This window comes from Hemitrygon akajei, chromosome 2 (assembly GCF_048418815.1).
Source record: "Hemitrygon akajei chromosome 2, sHemAka1.3, whole genome shotgun sequence".
In the NCBI taxonomy this organism is placed as follows: domain Eukaryota; kingdom Metazoa; phylum Chordata; class Chondrichthyes; order Myliobatiformes; family Dasyatidae; genus Hemitrygon; species Hemitrygon akajei.
Window position 1 is genome coordinate 208,192,166 of NC_133125.1, and position 14,365 is coordinate 208,206,530.

At 45.1% G+C, this 14,365-nt stretch overlaps 1 protein-coding gene across 1 annotated transcript in view; it reads right to left on the reverse strand.

The window, feature by feature from the left end:
- The window catches only part of LOC140722216 (uncharacterized), a 140,737-nt gene that overhangs the window by 15,508 nt on the left and 110,864 nt on the right, over positions 1-14,365 (reverse strand). Inside the window, exon 19 of the mRNA XM_073037009.1 lies at positions 7,325-7,849. Within this exon, the coding sequence (XP_072893110.1) occupies positions 7,325-7,849 (525 nt within the window). The remainder of the gene's footprint in view (positions 1-7,324; positions 7,850-14,365) is intronic.

Sequence of the window (14,365 nt, forward strand, 5' to 3'; positions counted from 1 at the left end):
TGCCTTTTGCCTACATAATTTTTTGAACAGTGGTATGGCATTCACCGTAATCCAATCTGCTGGGGCCTGCCCAGTGTCCAGAGAATTTTAGTGAATTATTAGCAAAGCCTCTACGATAACATCTGCCATTTTTTTCAATGCTCTAGGATGCGTTCCATCCGGAGCAGGGAACTTATCTATCTTCAGACCCACAAGTTTGCTCAGTACTACCTCTTTGGGAATAACAATTGTATTGAGCTCCTCATCTCCCATCGCATCCATAACATCTCTCCTAGGAATGTTACATGTGTCCTCCACCATGAAAACTGACATAAAATAGTTGTTCCAAGCTTCTGCATTTCCTCATTACTCAATAATCAATTCCCCCTTCTCGTCCTCCAAGGGACCTACATTCAGTTTAGTCACCATTTTCCACTATAAATATAAAACTTTTACTATCTCTTTTCATATGTGCTAGTTTATTTTCATACTCTATCTTCCCTTTCTTTATTGCTCGCTTAGTGGTTCTTTGCTGCTTTTTAAAGTTTTCCCAATATTCTAGTTTCCCACTACTCTTGGCGACTTTGTATGCGTGAGCTTTTAGTTTGGCGCCTTCGTTTATTTCCTTAGTCATCCGAGGTTGGCTCTCTCCACCCTTACTGTCCTTGCTTTTAGCTGGAATATACTTTTGTTGACAACTGTGAAAAATATCTTTGAAATTCTTCCACTGTTCCTTAACCTTCCCACCATATACCTTGTGTTCGCTACTGTCATCTCGGGTTCTGGCAGATGGAGTACAATATTGGTAAATGGGAGGACATCCACTCTGGAAGGAAAAATGGAAGATCAGATTATCATTTAAATGTTAAAAGAGTGCAGCATTCTGCTGTGCAAAAGGTCTCGGGAGTGCTTGTGCATGAATTGCAAAAGGTTGGTTTGCAGGTGCAGCAGGCTACCATAAAGACAAGAAAATGATGACCTACATTGCTAGAAGGGTTCAATTTAAGAGCAGGAAGGTTATGCTGCAACTGCATATGGGACTGGTGAGGCTGAATCTGGATTACTGCATGCAGTTCTGCTCTGCTTCCTTGAGGAAGGATATACTGGCTTTGGAGGCAGTACAGAGGTTCACCAGATTGATTCCAGAGATGAGGGGGTGAGACTATGAGGAGAGATTGAGTTGCCTGGGATTGAACTCGCTGGAATTCAGAAGAATGATAGGATATCTTATAAAAACGTATAAAATTATGAAAAGGATAGATAAGATAGAGACAGGAAAGTCATTTCCACTAAATTTAGGTGGAGATGAGGAGGAACTGCTTTTCTCAGAGATTGGCGAATCTGTGGAACTCTCTGCCCAATGAAGCAGTGGAGGCTGCCCCAGTAAATATATTTCCGACAAGGTTGGATAGATTTTTTGCATAGTAGGGTAATTAAGGGTTACGGGGATAAGTCCGTGGTCAGATCAGTGATGATCTTATTGAATGACGGAGCAAGCTCAGTTGGCCAGATGGTCTACTACCCCTGGCTAGTTTTTATGTTCTTATGAATCTGTGAGCTCCAGGATTGGAGGCCCCGAGTTCAATGCCCTGTGATCATTGAGTCCTGAGTTGGATACCCCGAAGTCGGGGAATCCGGAGTTTGAAGTCAGAGCTCAAAATCCAGGAGTTAGCAAGCCTGGGTCTTGATATCAGTGATTCTGTGAGTCCAGGGCCAAATACTTGAGTCAGAACCCTGGAGGCAGCCTTTCCTGGGTTTGGATCTCTGTGTGTGAGTGATCGGCAGGTACCTCATTTCGACTTTCTTTTGGGCAGTAAATGTTGGTCCTGCTACCAATGCCACATTTCATAAACAAAAATTCTGTCCCTGTTCCAGCCGAGTTACAGCATTTTGTTTCTGCTCTTCCTGCAGAACTGGTTTCCAGCAGCAGACAGGGCTCCTGCACCATGAAACTACATACTTTTCCCTCACTCATGTTATCACCTTACCCACCCATTGTCTCCCCTGGTGCTCCTCCCCCTCTCTCCATATTTTCTTTCTTCCATGTCTCTTCAACCAATCAACTGCCCAGGTGTTTGCCCCACCCCCACCCCCACCCCCTCCACAATGTTTCACCTATCTAGTGTTTCTCACTCTCATCCTTTCAAATCTACAGCTCAACTTTTTTTTTCTCCTGTCCTTTCAGCCCGAAACATAGACTGTGCTTTTTTTTTCCATAGATGCTGCCTGGCCTGTTGAGTGCCTCCAACATTTTGTGTGTGAGTGTTGCTCTGATTTCCAGCATCTGTATTTCTTGTTTGTGATTTAAACTACACAGATCTTTGGGCCACTCGTCGTCCACATCATCTGGCTGAAAGTGGCACTACAATGAACTGAACTGTCTCAGATCCATCAGCTGGATTGACAAAGTCCTGAACTCAGGAGCGAAAATTAAATTACTGAGAGAACTCAGTGGGTCAAGCAATATCAGTGGAGACAAGAGATGGCTGAGATTATGCTTCAGGAGGAAATTAGACTGCACTGACTGTTCTTTATCAAATGAAAACTAAATGATCCTAAGAGCCCTATAGGGCTAATAAAAGACAATATTGTGAATTAAATTAATATCAATTTCATAACTTAGTAAAGTTTTTCAATGAAAACTGTCAACCCCCAAAGATAGTAGTGCTGCCTGCATTTGCTTCCTTTCGACCTAATATGCTTCACATTGTTAAAGAATGTGTTCAGCTGTTTCATGATGACACATCCCCGAGCGATGCTCAGCATAGTATGCCCAATTCTAAGTAGAGTCAATATAATTCCTTCCTTCTTGTCTACCCCACCCCCATCAATCCAACAGTTTTATGTATTCTGTAAAGGTGTCTCCCGTGTCTTGCCATAATCCCCCAACTTTAAGCCCCACCAACCCTGATTTCTGATTTGCTCAGTGGAAGGTCTAAATCCACAGATGAATGTTTAACAGCTTTTTTGCCCAAACAATCAACCCACTCATTCCCCTCAACACCTCTGTGTGCAGGGACCAATAAGAAGCAGAAATGAAGACCAATACTTTGAATATGAAATAAAGTTTTAAGAGTTTCCAGCATTAAATCCGACCAACTGCAAAAACGACCTGTTTTAAGACTAGTCAAAACCAAAAAAAATCTGAACAAATTATAAATTTGCAAGGACAGATTTCCTCCACCCACTGTAAGACCAAAATGATGACAACCAACTCTGTAGTGAATACTGATAAATGCTAAGACGTTTCATTATTGTTACCTGTAATTCTGACTCCATATGTACTTCTACTACAGGGCGTGTCGACCCTGACTTACAGGAGTCGCGGGCTCAGCTGGCTCCGGCTGACAGTAACCAGTATGGTCCCCTATCCAGGGTTATGGATCCCACTGCCTTGTGGGTATCTTTGGGAGAAGCGAAGGCTAAGGAGTAAACCCCACACAAATCCGGAGTGGAGCCCCTAAGGTGGTTGGATGATGTATTACGTCACCTCCCAGCAGCCCCTGCAGCCAAGCTAATGCCAAATGTACTGCTTCGCGTTCCTTTGGACCACATCCGTGGAGGCGGAGAGGGGGATCTTTATGTCTGGACAGCCCAGGATCTCCATATTTAAGGATACTTAATGCCCCTTTACATTTGTCAATTATTTTACTGATATGGTGCTTCCTTGTCAGCTTCTTGTCCAACCACATGCCAAGAAATCTTATCGCTGACACTTCTTTAAGAGTTTGACTATATAATTACAAAATAAGTGCATGTCTATTGATCCTCCTTGTAAAACATACAGCTTGTGTTTTAGCTACTGAAAGCATAAACTCACATCTAATTGCCCATTATTCGACCTTATTAATCACTAATTGCATCCTCTATACAGTTATGTTGAAATTTCTACCTCTGATCTATAAAGCTCCACCATCTGCAAAAAGTGATTTACCCAGCCCAGGACCTATCTCAAAGAAAATATCATTAATCATAATATTAAATAATAAAGGACTATATATACTGTCTTGTGGGGTCCCATTCTCTATCTCATAGAAGCTCGAATATACCTTATCTACACTTACTTGCATAGACAGTCCAAATAAAAACTCTTTTGGATTGTGATAATACAAGCAGCTAACACCATTTTCCGTATTGTACTTAAATATTTTTCATCACTGCCTGTTCCTGACTTCGTGAGCTTTCAGTGTAGCAGTTTCTACTGTTCCATTAAGCAATTCTGCTTTAAATGAACTAGCAGTTCTTTTGCACTTCACACACTTTGCTTCTTTGGAATTTGACATAGTGAATGAATAATTTCTTCAATAAAAACAGTATTAATAAGCCAGTTCTAAAATCTGCAGACAAATCATTGCAAACTTCATGTTGTGAGCACCGTCTGCATCAGAAACTGCATACAGAAATATGATTGTGTCCGATCATCAAATATACTTAACGTGCCAACAACGTAGTGTTACATACCCCGTAACTGGGTGTCTGACCAGCAGAGAAAGAAGAATCCGTTGGAGTCTGGTGTTACCAAACTAAAGGTGTTTATTAGTAAACTACACAATACAATATCAAAAATGCAAATATACATATAAAACAAGTTAGCAGTAATAAATCTAAAAGTGTAGGAATCATAATAAGCAATAATAAACAAGCTCTATCGATGTCTAGGGGTAAATGAATTGTCATAGGAAAGTATAGAGTTCAGTTCATAAATGCTGAGGTGGTTATGGTTGTTGTTTTGAAATTGTTGAAAAGAGAGAGAGAGCAAGATGTAACTGCAACAGCTGCGGCAGACAAACCTTTTGTGGCTTTCTTAATCCATCGTGTCGTTGTGGTTATTCAGTTATGACCCCTCTGGTCTTCAGCTTGATCATTCTTCTATGGTGGACTCATCGCTCTGGCATGAGTGGACACACACACAAGTCCCCACCGGTCCTGCCATTACACTGTGAGCTTTACTGACCGATCTCCTGGTTCGGTCTCTGAAGCCCCCACCTTTCTGTGGGTTCCCAACACTCAATCAGTGTCCACTGGTGTGTCTGAAAGGTGTCTCTCCAGACCTGTCTTTTATCCCCACTTACGGGGTCTCAGCTATCCATCAACTCTGAATGACTGTGTCCATCAAATCAGGCCACTCCTACTATCTCCTGAGGAATGTTAACGAGCAAAGTAAAGTCCTTGTAGTGGAAGGTAAATAATCCAGGAAGAGTCAGTAAATCAACAGTCTCTCTCCCCCTCTTATCTGTAGCAGATGTTCTTGCCTGTGTTTCATCTCTCTCTCTCATGAGCAGCATAGCAACAGCAATAGTTCATAGTTCTCAGGAGGGGGGTTGGGAATGGTTAACTCTGCACCTCATTGACCATCAGGTCTGTTCATCACTCCTAACACCTCCATCTTTCTGGAAATTTTCACCAGAGTGAAAATTAACTAATAAAGCATATTACTGAATTACAGAGTTTGACAAAATACAGAAGTGGTCTTAACTACAAGAATAATACAGATACACTTTCAAATTAACATCTAGATAAACAATCAGCAACTACATTGTCACTCCCCTTTACATGTTGTATTTTAATAATGAATTCCTGTAACAACAGACTCCAACTTAATAACCTCCTATTTTTATTTTTCATGTTAGCCAAGAATACCCAAGGGTTGTGACCCACTTTCTTTTTCCACAGTGATCTCTTCCTACAATACCCCCATGTTCATTTGTCCCTCCTGGCACTATCCTTGCAAGTGGACCAATTGCTACACCTACCTGTACACCTCCTCCCTCACTACCATTCAGGGTCCCTTCCAGGTGAGGTGACATTTTCACCTGCAAATCTGTTCGGATCATCTCCTGTGTCTGGTGGTCCTAGCGTGGCCTCCTGTACAACGGTGAGGCGCAAAGTAGATTGGAAGACTGCTTCACCGAGCACTTACGATCCATCTGCCAGAAAGAGCAGGATCTCCCAGTGGCCACGCATTTTAATTCCACTTCCCATTCCCATTCCAAAATGTCAGGCCGTGGCCTCCTCTACTATCTCAATGGGACCATACTCAGGTTGGAAGAGCAACACCTAATATACCATCTTAGTAGCCTTGAACCTAATGGCAGGAACATCAAGTTCTCGAACTTCGGGTAATGCTATCCCCTCCTCCCACGTCACCATTCCCATTTCCCTCTCTCAAATTAACTCCTAACCTGCACATCGCCTCCCTCTGGTGCTCCTCCCCTTCCCTTTCTTCCATGGCCGCCTGTCCTCTCCTATCAGATTCCCACTTCTCCAGCCCTGTATCTCTTCCACCAATCAACTTCTCAGCTCCTTACTTCACTCCTCTCTCCTTTCAGGTTTCACCTCTCATCTTTGCCTTGTATTTATTCCTCGCCTCCCCCACCTTCTTATCCTGACATCATCTCTTTTTCTTCAGTCCTCATGAAGTGTCTCAGTCCAAAACATTGACTGTTTACTCTTTTCAATAGATGCTGCCTGGCCTGCTGAGTTCCTCCAGCATTTTGAGTGTCGTGCTGAATCCACAGTGTTTTTGTTATGTTGACGGATGCCGTTAACACATTAAAATTAACGGATCGATAAGTCTCATATCGTTTTTATTTCTGTCATAAGGGGGGTGTGGCATTGGGAACGGACCCAAATACAAGACACAGACACTGAAGTACTGGGAACTGGACTGGCCTAGAATTAGGGATGGGTCTGGACACGGACTAGGAGCTGGGACAAAAACTAGGACTTTGGCTAGGAAAGCAGGACCAGGACAAGGAACTAAGAACTAGGAGCCTGGGCTTAGACTCCGAGCCAGAGACTGGACAAGGACCCAGAACCTGGGTCTTGACTCGGGCTCAGACCCCGGAACTAGGTGAAGACATGACATGGCTTTAGAACTGGACAAGGCTTGGGTTCTTTGAGGCTTTCCTGGGCAGGACGAGGTACTCCATCTTAGAGCACAGGGCCGGGCCCCTTCCTTGGACACCAGGCCAGGATGACTCCGAGGAAACTGTCAGGGATTCAGAAGGGGAAGGGAAGGGAACAGTCCAGCCTCAGGGTAACAGCAAAGATGGCTTGGTTTACTCAACGGAGACAAGGACAGGATACTGACGAGACGAACCAGCACCCACACTCAAACCCAGGGCTACATATTCCCAGCCCCAAGACAAGCATCAGGTACCTATGATTAAGCCCTACTGAAACAAGGGACAGCCGGAAGACCCGGAGTCCAAAGTCCACGGACCGGACCATGAACCAGAATGCGAATTTCATGGACCGGACCATGACAATTTCACTCTCCGCACATGTATATTTACACTGACTTAGTCCTGATGCCTGTCCTGGGACCCACCCGTTTACAGACCTGGAGCGGAACTGGAGCAGATTCTCAGCCACTGGTATTCATATCCAATCCTGAAGAAAGGATAAAGTTTCCCCGTGAATTTATTCCCAGTGAAGGTGTGGAGATGGGACTTGGTCTCCGCGTTGTAAAATGAAACTGTCCCGGACTCGTAACTGAGATAAACTCCCACCCTCTCGGGGATGGGAACGGCAGGGAGACGGGACTCAGGGGAGGTGAGAACCCACATCACATGATCAACCCGCCTGATGGTCCAGAATCCGGTCTCCGGACTCTGTGCGACCCCTCCCTTCCTCTCCACAGACTCTGCGGCAACTCCCAGATCCCACCACCGATTCCCCGTCACCTCCACCTCCCAGTAATGTCTCCCCGATGTGAATCCCTCTGATCCCAGCACACAAGGCCAGGCTGTGAACCTCTTCCCGGTGTCAGGGAGGTTCCTCCGGGCCCCGGTCCGTCTCACACTCTTCCGATCCTCAGACACCTCGAGCTGCGGATGCGCCATTTCCACATCCAGGGTGACAGAGACTGGGGGGAGAAGCAGAGAATTAGAGAGTCCCCGGGGATCGGGGGGAGACTCAGGCAGCGCGGCCCCGGGACCGGGGGAGAGGCTGCTAGGCCTCAGGCACAGTCTGGTGGTGACAGGACCCTTTCCCGGGGTTTTACCCAAACACAGCGGATGGACAACCTCGGGGATGTATCTCCCCGAGAATTTACTTGACATGGAGAGTGGATTTTTCCCGATCAACACACACAAAATACCAGAGGGTATCCTCGCGTCAAGCAGCATATGTGACGGGAGATGGGGAGTCAGTGTTTCAGGTTGAGACTATTCCCAATGAATGCAAAGAAAGACGGGAGATAGCCACTGGCAAAGGGCGTGTGGAAAGAAAGGAGCTACAACTGGATCCAGATGAGGAAGGGGTGTGTGAATTCTGGAGGCATTTTCAGAGGAGGACTGGTACGCTTTTCGACCAAATTCATTCGTGCTACCCAAGTTGTTTTGATGAACTAGTCCCATTTGACTACATTTACCCATTATTCCTCGAGCTAGTGCAGTGAGAATAGTTCCTGAGCAGTGTTTTGTACTGTGTGGGAGGTGTGAGATTTGGGAGACCTCCAGTCTGCAGCTCCTGAGAGAATGAATGAATGAATGAACTGGAGCTGCAGCTCAATGACCTTTGGTTCATACAGGGAGCTCATAGCTCCTAGGTTACAGTAGGCAGGTAAGAGGGTGAGCGTTAGGAAAAGAAAGGAAAATGCACAACCATTCCCCTCAACCATAAGTATACAACATTAGATCTGCTGAGGGGGACGACCTACCGGGGGGAAAGCCACCTTGACTGGGTCTCTTAGGGGGGAAAGCCACCTTGACTGGGTCTCTGTCATGAATCTGGTGCTGTGGCTCAGAAGAACAGAGGGGAAGATGGCTGTATGTTGATAGGAGATTCCATAGTCAGAGGAACAGAGATGAGATTCTGTGGATGTTCAGATAGTATGTTGCCTCCCTGGTGCCAGGTTCGGGGACAACTCGGTTCGTATCCATGATATACTCAAGGGCGAGGGTGAGCAGCCACAAGTTTAGGTACATATTGGCACCATTGACATTGTTAGACAAGGTGAGGAGCAAGATTTTAGGGAGCTAGTAGAAAGCTGAGACACAGGACCTCCAAGGTAGTAACCTCTGGACTGCTGCCTGTGCCACATGCCAGTCAGGGTAAGAATAGGATGATTTGGCCAGTGAAGGTGTGGCTGATGAACTGGTGCAGGGGCAAGGGTTCAGATTAATGGATCATTGGGATCCCTTCTGGGGAAGGTACAAAGTTTACAAAAGGGACAGGTTACACCTGAACCCGAGGGGGTCCAATATCCTTCTGGGCAGGTTTGCTGGAGTTGTTTAAAGTAATTCGCCAGGGGATGGGAACCACAGTGCTAGTGCTAAAGATGAGGTTTACAGACAGAGGCAGTGTGTTGTGGGACTCCTAGCCAGGAGAGGCTGATGATAGGGCAATCTTGCAGTCAACAGGATGTGTTGCAATGTAATAAGTTGACAAAAACTCCAGTACATCCTCTTTCTTTATGTCTATATACTCAATCTTTTCAGTCCACTGTAAGTCATCCCTACAATTACCAAGATCCTTTTCTGTAGTGAATGCTGAAGCAAAGTACTCATTAAGTACCTCCGCTATCTCCTCCGGCTCCATACACACTTTTCTACTAACACTCTTGATTGGTCCTATTCTCTTGCATTTTATCCTCTTGCTTTTCACAAACTTGTAGAATGCCTTGGGGTTTTCCTTAATCCTGTCCGCCAAGGCCTTCTCATGGCCCCTTCTGGCTCTCCTAATTTCTTTCTTGAGCTCCTTCCTGCTAGCCTTATAATCTTCTAGCTCTTTATCATTACCTAGCTTTTTGAACTTTTTGTAAGCTCTTCTTTTCTTCTTGACTAGATTTGTATTCGTCCATTGTCGACGTCGGTGAGGACCTCGACACCATTATGACGGTGTTGAGACTAGGGCTTGATTTGGATTTAAGTGAGGGAGAGTTGCGCAGTGTCAGCCTCACTCTCTCTTCCCAATTCCCATCTGGATCCAGTGGCAATACAAGAGTCAAGATGGCTGGAGATGGGACTAGGCGCAATGGATAACCAGGACGTCTTCTGTGTCTTGTACTGCTTTACGTGTTCCACGACGTTTGCAGAGACCGCCTTCTCGATCGTTGGGCCTTCCATTGGTCTTGTCCACTCAATCTGCCGGAGTCTGTCTTCACATGCTGGGATAGACAACTCCCTATCTCACTGAGGGTTTGAGACCCCTCGGCTACCCTCACCTGGTTTAGCCGGCTTGTTGAAGCCGTTGCCCGGGGTGTGGCCACTGTCGCATGTAAACAGCTACAGGGAGCCACAGGTGAGAGCTGAGCGCCAGGTGGGGACCAAAGGTGAACTAACCGCCTTGATAAGGACACACCATGTTCCCCCACCAGAGGTGCTACCCCTCCCTGACACCCCATACACTAGATTTACAACAGCTTTTGCACACCACGGTTCCTGTATCCTATCATCCTTTCCATGTCTCATTGGAATGTACCTATTCAGAACTCCTCTGAACATTTGTCACATTTCTTCCATGCATTTCCCTGAGAACATCTGTTTCCAATTTATGCTTCCAAGTTCCTGCCTGATAGCCACATGTTCCTCCTTACTTCAAATAAACACTTTCCTAACTTGTCTGTTCCTAATCCTCTCCAATGCTATGGTAAAGGAGACAGAGTTTTGATCACTATCTCCAAAATGCTCTCCCACTGAGAGATCTGACACCTGAACAGGTTCATTTCCCAATACCAGATCAAGTACAGCCTCTCCTCTTGTCGGCTTATCTACACATTGTATCAAGAAACCTCCTTGAACACACCTAACAAACTCCACCCAATCTAAGCCCCTCGCCCTAGGGACATGTCAATCGATATTTGGGAAATTGGGGAAAATCTCCCACTACAACCACTCTGTTATTATTATACCTTTCCAGAATCTATCTCCCTATCTGCTTCTCAATGTCCCTTTTACTATTGGGTGTTCTATAAAAAGCACCCAGTAGAGTTATTGACTCTTTCTTGTTCCTAACTTCCACCCACAGAGACTCCGTTTACAATCCCTCCATATCTTCCTCTTTTTCTACAGCCGTGACTCTATCTCAGAACAACAGTGCCATGCTCCCACCTCTTTTGCCTCCCTCCCTGTCTCTTCTGAAACATCTAAAGCCTGGCATGTGAAGTAAGCATTCCTGCCCCTGAGCCATCCAAGTCTCTGTAATGGCCACAACATTATAGCTCCAAGTGCTGATCCATGCTCTAAGCTCATCCACTTTGCATTAAAATAGACACATCTCCAACCATCGGTCTGAGTGCGTCCCTTCTTGGTCACCTGCCTATCCTCCCTCTTGCACTGATTCCAACCCTTCTCTATTTGTGAGTCAACCACCTCTTCCTCAGTCTCTTCAGTTTGGTTCCCACTCCCCAGCAATCCTAGTTTAAACTCTCACCAATTCTCCCCGCCAGGATATTGATCCCCCTGGGATTCAAGTGCAACCTGTCCTTTTTGTACAGGTCACTCCTGCCCCAAAAGAGGTCCCAAACGATCCAGAAATCTGAATCCCTGTACCCTGCTCCAATCCCTCAGCCACGCATTTATCCTCCACCTCATTCTATTCCTATACTCACTGTCACGTGGCACAGGCAGTAATCCCAAGATGTCTATCTTTGTGGCCCTGCTTCTCAACTTCCTTCCTAACTCCCTGTAGACTGCTTTCAGGACCTCCTCCCTTTTCCTGCCTATGTCGTTGGTACCACGACCTCTGGCTGTTCTCCTTCCCACTTCAGGATATCATGGACACAATCAGAAACTTCCTGGACCCTGGCATTTGGGAGGCAAACTACCATCTGTGCTTTTTTCCTGCATCCACAGAATTGCCTGTCTGGCCCAGATAGATTGGGAAAATTAGGTTGGTGCTGTATTCCAGAAGGGGTAATTTCTAGAGTGGTTGTGAGATGGCTTTTTAGAACACCTCATAGTAGAGACCACTAGGGAATCAGCTATTCTGGATTGGGTGTGGTGCAATGAATCAGAATTGATTAGAGAGTTTAAGGTAAAAGAAACCCTCGGGGCAAGTGATCATCATATGATCGAATTCACCCTGAAATTTAGGAAGAAGCAAAAGTTAGATATATCAGTATTACAGTGGTGTAAAGGGAATTACTGAGGCATGAGAGAGGAGTTGGCCAGATTTGATTAGAAAAGAACACTGGCAGGGATGATGGCAGAGCAGTAATGGCTAAAATTTCTGAAAGCAATTCATAAGGCACAGTATATCCCACAGAGGAAAAAAAAGTACTCTAAAGGAAATATGAAACACCTGTGGTTAACAAGAGAAGTCAATGCCAATATACGTACTAAAGACAGGGCATATAGTAGAGCAAAAATTAGTGGGAAGTTAGAGGACCGGGAAGCTTTTAGAAACCAACAGAACTAAAAAGGTCATTAAAAAGTCATTAAGAAGGAAACCATGGAATACAAAACTAAGCTAGCCAACAATGTTAAAGAGGATACCAAAAGTTACTTTGGATACATAAAGTGTGAAAGAGAAGTGAGAGTGGATATTGGACCACTGGAAAATGATGCTGGGAAGGAAGTAATGGGGGACAAGAAATGGTGGATGAACTGAATGAGTATTTTCCATCATCTTCACTGTGAAAGACACTAGCAGTGTTGTGGAAACTCCATTGTGTAAGGGGGTATGAAATGTGTAAAGTTACCATTACTGGGGAGAAGTATCTTGGGAAAGTAAAAGGTTTGAAGGTAGGTAAGACACCTGGACCAGATGGTGTACATCCCAGAGTTCTGAAAGTGGTGGCTGAAGAGATTGTGGAGCCGTTAATAATCACCTTTCAAGAATCTCTAGATTCTGGAATGGTTCTGGAATACTGGAACATTGCAAGTGCCACTCCACTTTTCAAGAAGGAAGACAGGCAGAAGAAAGGAAATTATAGGCCAGTTAGTCTTACCTCAGATATAGCGTGCATGGTAGACAAAGGAGAATCAGTTCATGTTTTGTACTTAGATTTCAGAAGGCTTTTGACAAGGTGACACACATGAGGCTGCTTAACAAGTTAAGAGCCTATGGCATTACAGGAAAGTTACTAGCATGGATACAACAGTGGCTGATTGACATCTACCTTAGAAAGGATGTGCTGGCACTAGAGGGGGTTCAGAGGAAGTTCACAAAAATGACTTCATGTTTAAATGGCTTGTTATATGAAGAGTGTTTGATGGCTCTGGACTTGTATTCACTAGCAATCAGAAGAATGAGGACTGACCTAATTGAAACCTATCGAACGTTGAAAGACCTTGATAGAGTGGATGCAGAAAGGATGCTTCCTTTGGTGGGTGAGTCTAAGATCAGAGGACGTGGCCTCAGAATAGAGGGGTCTTTTTGAGACTTGTGGCTGTGGAGGCCAAGACCTTATGGCAGAGGTTGACAGATTTTTGATTGGTCAGGACATGAAAGGATACAGGAGAAAGCAGAAGATTGAGGCTGAGAGGAAAAATGGAGCAGCCATGATGAAATAGCAGAGCAGATTCCTTGGGCCAAATGGCCTATTTCTGCTCCTATATATTTTAGTGTTATGGTCTAAACCTTTCCTACCCATGTCCAACTCCAGATGTCCATTCAATCATTGTAACTATACCCAAATCTACAGAATTCTCTGGCAACCTCTTAAGCTTCAGTGAGTAAGTCCCAGCCTATCCAGACTCTCCTTATAATCCAAACCCTGCAGTCTCGGTAACATTCTCATAGTTTAATGGCATCCTTCCTACAGCAAGGTAACCAGAACTGTACACAGTCCTCCAATCAGTGTCTTGTACAGACATAACATCCCAGTACACTGACTGATAAAGGTAATCACCTTCTGGTCTGTCTGTTCTACATCACTTCCCAGGGCCCCACCTATTGCTGTGCAAATCCTGTCCCGGTTTGCCTTCTCAAAACCCACCTTTCTCTGAATTAAAATCCATTTGCCATTCTATGGTTCACTGGTCCAGATGATCAAAGTTCTGTTATAACCTTGGGAAAACCATGGGCACCATGGTAACACAGCAGATTGTGCAACGCTGTTACACCTCGAGGCGTTCAGGAGTTTGGAGTTCAATTCCAGTGCTGTCAGTAAGGAGGATATACGTTCTCCCCATGAACATGTGGGTTTCCTCCGGGTGCTTTAGATTCCTCCCACAGAACAAAGACATACCCGGTAGTTGCCTAATTGATCACTGTAAATTGTCCTGTTTCAAGGCACAGAAAGAGACTGACCTAATGCTGGCCAATGGGATGAGTGTAGATAGGTAAATAGGTTGGCACAGAGGTGATGGGTAGAAGGGCCCAATTCTGTGCTGTACGACGAATACTCTGACTTTAAATGACTGAATGACTGAGACCCCACAACCCTCCGGTGCAGAGAATTCCAAAGATACACTATCCTCTGAGGGTTCACCCC